The sequence below is a fragment of the Centruroides sculpturatus genome, unplaced genomic scaffold (genome assembly GCF_000671375.1).
Source record: "Centruroides sculpturatus isolate CEXI.00-Female unplaced genomic scaffold, Cexi_2.0 scaffold1225, whole genome shotgun sequence".
NCBI classification, from domain to species: domain Eukaryota; kingdom Metazoa; phylum Arthropoda; class Arachnida; order Scorpiones; family Buthidae; genus Centruroides; species Centruroides sculpturatus.
This window is the reverse complement of record NW_019385655.1, coordinates 246,513-253,052: the sequence shown is the minus strand read 5'-3', so window position 1 is coordinate 253,052 and position 6,540 is coordinate 246,513. Positions and strand designations below refer to the sequence as shown.

The window sequence follows — 6,540 nt, the reverse complement described above, 5'->3', positions numbered from 1 at the left end:
TTTAATTAATATACCTAAAGCACATATTAAAATAATGACATTTACATACATTTTGTTTTGGACGTGGGAAAAACCCAGATAACAGATGTTACTTCCTTTCACAGAAGAGAACATCCTCTGACTTTCCCTTATCTGGTTAAAAATCTCACTCAGATGGGAAATGATTACCCCTCATTCATTCCCCTTTCATCCGTTCTCACGAAAGAGTTACTGGCCGATGATTGGTCGGTATTCCGAAGATATACAGGGACTTTATATCACATAATTGTATCATATATTTGTAATGATATTAGTTAGTAAGGATGCAATACACACTACGCTGTTGCTTATAAAATTATTTTGACAAATCGGTTATGAAAAATCACAGTAATTGTCATAAATAATTTGTATCGATTAATATTGTTCATTATATTGTTACGTAGATATAATGGCAATTTTACGACTATTATTACAAGAAAATTATCGTAAACAACAACAATAAATAGATAAATTATTTTTCAGTTGGCTTTTCCCGATAATAATCAAAGGAACGAAGCGATTTTTAAAAGAAGAAGATTTGTACGAGACTTCAAAATATCACACTTCGGAGTATCTTGGAGATCTACTTCAGAAGTAAGTTTATGAATTTGTAATAAAAAGTGTGATTAAATTAAAAACTTTTCTAAATTATGCAATAAGAAATAAATGAGTTATTTTTTTCTGTTAACTTTCAAACACATTAATGATTACATTATTTGAAATTAAACTAACGGTGATTATTGTGTATGAAATTGAAATTATTTATTGAACTGCACAATAAATATGATCATTTGCTATTGTAAATACAGTATTTTGTATTTCAGATTTAAAATTAAATCACAAAATATAGTCAAGTTTTTATTTAAATAAATTGTACGGGTCTGATGTGCTTTCTTTTTTTGCAAAAGTAAAGTAAGCCAAATTTATAAAGGTATTTATTCCACTGTTTTATTGGCAGACAATCAAATGTAAACTTTCTCAAAAATGTAAATAATTGCAAACATAATCAGCCAAATGATCGATAATGGAGAAAAACCTAATACTATGCAGAGTTCCAATGTGTATTAATTAACTGTTACTAAAACTATTAACTGTTGCTTTCCATGATATTCTAATAAGAAATTCACATTATTAATGTCAACATTCTTGGTTACACATCATTTGTTATATTCGAAACAGGCTCAAACACAGGAAGATCAAAAACTGCATCAGGAAACAATTTCCACCAGACACTATTCACATATAACTGTCACAATTCTCTTCTGTGTGAATCTTTGCAAGGAAAGTGAATATAAAAAAGTCTTGCTGTATTCAGTTTTGTATTCAGAAATTAATAGTAAGGTTGCGGCCGACGTTCCAAACTTTCCAAACGCCATTGTCAAACGTCTAGGCTTACAGGAAGGCTGTGCTGAACGTCCAACGTACACGTTTTCGCATTGAAAACTTCGGCCGCAACCTCTCTAATAAATGGTTTAGGAGTACACATGAATTAATACATATTACATACAGAAGTGCATATTGTTTAGGTTAAATTCGAATTTTTTTTCCAGAGAGTGGAACAAAGAACTACAGAAAAGAAATCCAAGCATATTGAAAGCTTTATTACGATTTGTTGGATGGCAATCCTTAATAATAGTGTTCCTTTTACTTATCCAGGTACTGTGAAAATTGATTGAATTAATATACCTAAAGCACATATTAAAATAATGACATTTACATACATTTGCAGGAAACAGCCGTAATTTCAGGCCAAGTATACTTATTGGGATTAATAGTACATTATTTTGACAACAGACTGCAATGGAATCAACACAATACATATGTAATGGTTGCAGGATTTTTCGGCATACTTTTGATTCACTTGTTTACAAGTAGTATTACTGGCTTTTTGTCAGAATTATATGGAATGAAATTAAAGGTAGCTTTTTGCACTGTTATTTATAAAAAAGTGAGTATCAAACTAGCAGTTATTTTTTATGACATTCGGGTTGCAATTCTTGTTAGAATAGTCTGAATTTTAGTAGTCTCTTGCCCCTGTACATCATACGTTTCCTGTTAACAATACAGTCATACTGGTAACCTTTCTAACTCTGCCCAGGAGAAACATTTTGAATTAAAACGACGTGATTTCCGGTCTAAATAAAAAAGTTTTTATATAGTTAATCTGGGCATATTGCAACTACGCTTTCTGTACCTAGTGTAAACGTCCATCTGTCTAATTAGCCCTTATGTTCTCGAGATTAACTAGGGACCGTCAGGCGTATGGACGGATCGGTAGAAATGTATAGGTCTGCAATTTTTGAAAATTACTGCCGAAAACATTTGAAAAAGCTGTCTTTTTTTTTTTCAAAAGTTGATTTTTTTAATAAAAGTTTTGAGAATAATCTGAAATATTCAATATTTCATTATCTATATCAGGTTAAAACAGTGAGTGGGACGCTAATAGCTAACTAACAGTAAGTGCCACAAATTTAAAGGGCTTAGATTGTGATAATCTGTATTAGTCGTCATTAGTTTTAAGCTCACCCAATTTTTCATCTCAATGTTATCTAACACCGTCAACATTTTAATCATAAATATAAACTTTTCGACACACAAAACATTTTATTTCTCAACTGTCCGATCCAGAAAGCATTTCAAACGAAATACTTTCACATATTAAACTCTCAAATTGAAAATTAGAAAATCACATTATTTATTGTGACATGGTCTCAATACCGTGCTGCGATTTTTAATCATAGTTAAAAAATCAAATTAATAGTTACTTGTCCCTGTACATCATACTTTCCTGCTATAGTAAGTCGTGCCGGTAATTTATTTAATACCTTTTTGGACAAAGTTTTCTATTGAAATGACGTGTCTTCTTGTTTTCATGGGAAGTTCTTATATAGTTAATCGGGGTGTCACGCCTTAATGGCCTATTGCATTAAACTGAAGACGTTTGTATTTGTTTAATAAAACGTTTATCAGCAATATAATGTGATTTTGATAGTTTATTAAGTGTAAAAAGCTGAGTTTGATTAGTTGTTTTTCATTATTTGTTTATTTTATATAAAATTTTTTATGCAGGCAATTAGGTTAAGTCCTTCGTCTCTAGTGAAGTCAAATGTCGGACAAATGGTAAATCTTCTTGCAAATGATGTCAGCAAATTTTATAATGTAAGTTAAATCTAATTTTCTAAAGAATAACAATATGTTTACTATATTAATTTTTTCATGAAGTGTAAATAGTATTATACGACCTTTGCAGTCATTGCTGTACAGTGTGTACTCGTGCATGCCAGTATACTGTTCCATTCTCTTTACGCACACTCTTCATGTTGTCTGAAAATGATTCAATGCACGGCTATACTTTGCTAAAATTGATTGATAAACGTGCCAAAAATTTAACTAATGTGCTGTAATAATTGCATTTGATGTCTGCTCTCATATTTATTGCAAATACTCGGATCACGTATTATAGGAATATTTATAATTGTCGATTTATTATGCTGTATAAAAAATGCAAGCAAATATAGTTTAGTCACTGGATGAAATACTTGTAGTAATTTGTAATGCATTTTCTTTATGAATAGACCCTATAAATAGCCCTAGCATTTACCCTATAAATAGACCACTATTTTTGTATGTGTCATAGATTTGATCAGAAATTACAGTGCAAAAAAATATGGTGGAAACTGAAATTTACAGACTCAGTATTTTTGCTTGTCGAGTGTGAATTGTTAATGGCAACTAATATCTACCATAAAACCTTTTTACTAGAATACCTGTTCATTAGAAGCAAATTATTGGTATTAAACTTTTAAGTCAATACAGTAAATGATGTGTACTGTATGATCTTATGGAATTGATCACAAAGCGACCACCTAGTTCTGAATTATCCAGAAATCTTTGGAGTGTGTTAAATAGAATTCAGACAAAACATGGAATATGTAGGGACAGTCTTTTTAGGTGGGGAAAAGTTACATCCCCAAAGTGTGATTTTAGTGCTGAAAGACAGACTATACGTCATAATTTGGAAGATTGTCCAATAAGATCCTATCTGGGACAACAGAGTGACTTCCTGATTGTGACTGAATGTACTCTAAACTATGTTTCTGACTTAGATTTATATTTATGATTTGTGTCCTTTTTTACTTGTTGTTCCTTTTACTAACTAGATGTATAGACATACGCTAAATAAATAATTAAAGAATTGTATGTTTAAAGGCTTTACTGGTGCAAAAAATTATCTTTTGGTTTCTTTGAGGAACGTTTCGAGTTTTTCATAATTTATTTCCAGCTGAACTTGTTGAACGTTCACCCATGCTATCATGAAGTATGATGTGTTTCCACGGGATCTCCCCTTTGACACTGTTCTGTAAACAAAACAATTCCAAATTTCATCATAAGTTGTAACGTATTATGATGAAATTTTGCAAGTTCAGAGATGATGCATTGCACAAATTTTCAGTCACCAAATTTGAGGAACAACATATAGATGCTGCCTAATGATGTGTGCAACGACAGACAAAAATCATTGTACATATGCGATTCTGTAAAAAGTGCAAGTGATTGTAGATTCAAGATTCTGAATGCTTCTCAGAACTTCCAAATACCAAACTTTTCACTTCGGTACAGTAAGAACTCGTCTAGGGCTTAGGATGCGTTCGTAGACGAGAAAGCGCTAAATGAAACAGCGTTAAACGAAGTCATTTTAACACATAATAAATGGAGAAAAAAGAACACGCGGCCAAAAGTAAATAAATTTAATTTTAATATTTTTATATTAATTTGCATAATAATATATGTTAAATAACACCTAAACATATACATACATAAATGTAAAGTTTATTTTTTGCGATGAAGTCGTTTAATTTCATTTGACGGTTTCTTTTTCTTTCCTTAAGCAAATGTCGGTAGCAGAATATCGCATTCAAAGTGGATTGTTTTGCTTTTGCACCCCTTTCGAATTTTTGATCATTCGCTAAATTTTTATCAACGATTTCGGTTATCGTTACCAAACTTTTACTAAGGAAATCTGTAGAGAAATTCTATAGGCTCTTCTTTTTCAGAATCTCTATTTTCCAGTTCCTTGTTCTGCCACTTTTTGAAGGTCGTCGTTCTTAAGACTCTCACCAGAAACCCGCAGTAACTCCTCAATATCCTGCTCGTCTACATCTCCTAGTCCTGCTGTATTGATTAGGTTGACGATTTGGTAAACTGTAGTCTCTTCTTGTCGAGAATTCTTGGATACCTCCAGCCATGTCTTCTTTTACACTCCGTTTATGTATTTATCAATTAATTTTTGAGAAGCAGAATCGATATTGCCTATGGCATACATGTTGTTATAGTTTTTCTTTTTTTAAATTGCACCGGATAAACATAGATTTAAGTCAAGTACAGCGCTACAAGGAATTGCCACCTTTCGATAATTGGTTTGTGTTCGTAAATAATCGTATTATGTACGAATGAATGAAATCCCGCGATAATTTAAATCGGCGTTAATTTTGAGCTTATTTTAGGCTTCGAGCAGACCACATTATATCGAATCAGCGTTAATCCAGAAAGCGCTAAACGTGGTCTTACTGTACTGTACATGTAATCACTTAGATGGCCAATCAATGATCATCAAACTACGTGAATGATCTCAGGACACATAAGTCGCAATTAGTTTATGAAAATATATTCTACACACGAGTGTCTTGGCATCGTTGTTGGTGGAAATGTAATTCTGATATCTGTAATGCGATACTGTTTTTCACGATAATGGACAAAAATCTCATAACAGTATTAAATTTTCAATAAATAGAAATGACTGTTTTGTGTTACTTGTTCTTTTTTATAAGAATAACTCTTACACAAGAGGAAAAACTGTAAACAAAAATACAGTAAGACCCTGTTTAACGCTGATTCGGTATAACGCGGTCTGCTCGAAACCTAAAAAAAGGCTGAAAATTTACGCCTATTAAAATTATCGCGGCATTTCATTGATTCGTACAAGATACGATTATTTACGAACACGAACTTATCAGCAAAAGGTGGCAGTTCGTTATAGCTCTATACTTCCCTGAAATCTATGTTTGTTTGGTGCAATTTAAAAAATAAATTAATATATAAGAACATGAATGCCATGGGCAATATGGACTTGGCTTGGCAAGAAATAACTGATAAATGCTCTAATGGAGTTTCGAAAAAGTTATGGCTGAAGGTATCCAAGAATTTTCAACGAGAAGAGTCTATCACTGTATCGTTAGGTTGACCAAACTCTCAACCTAATCGATGCAACAGGACTAAGAGATGTAGACGAGCAGGATATTGTGGAGTTACTGCGGGGTTTTTGGTGAGAGCCTTAACAATAACGACCTTCAAACACTGGCAGAACAAAAATCAACTGATAAACTTCCGATATACTTGTATTCTGTTTACATACTGTCTACTTTTCAGAACTGAATGTAAAGTGGAAAAGAAGTCTAAAAGGCAGAAAAAAATAATTGAAAACAATGCAGTCAATATGAAATGTACAGTAAAGCAATGTCTATC

The 6,540-nt window shown here is 32.1% G+C and overlaps 1 protein-coding gene across 1 annotated transcript; it reads left to right on the top strand.

Annotated features, from left to right (window-relative positions):
* Nucleotides 1-353: 353 nt before the first annotated feature.
* On the top strand, nucleotides 354-6,527 carry LOC111640910 (multidrug resistance-associated protein 4-like). Its single transcript, XM_023387004.1, has 6 exons — nucleotides 354-366; nucleotides 486-612; nucleotides 1,569-1,674; nucleotides 1,748-1,966; nucleotides 3,088-3,177; nucleotides 6,445-6,527. The coding sequence occupies exons 1-6, from the start codon at nucleotides 354-356 to the stop codon at nucleotides 6,448-6,450; spliced, it is 561 nt and encodes a 186-aa protein (XP_023242772.1). The 3' UTR covers nucleotides 6,451-6,527.
* Nucleotides 6,528-6,540: the final 13 nt, after the last annotated feature.

Excerpts from the sequence above, each read along its gene's own strand:
- LOC111640910 (XM_023387004.1), top strand. Across the intron at positions 613-1,568 it reads CTTGGAGATCTACTTCAGAA|AGAGTGGAACAAAGAACTAC; the intron begins GTAAGTTTATGA and ends TTTTTTTTCCAG. Across the intron at positions 1,675-1,747 it reads TGTTCCTTTTACTTATCCAG|GAAACAGCCGTAATTTCAGG; the intron begins GTACTGTGAAAA and ends ATACATTTGCAG.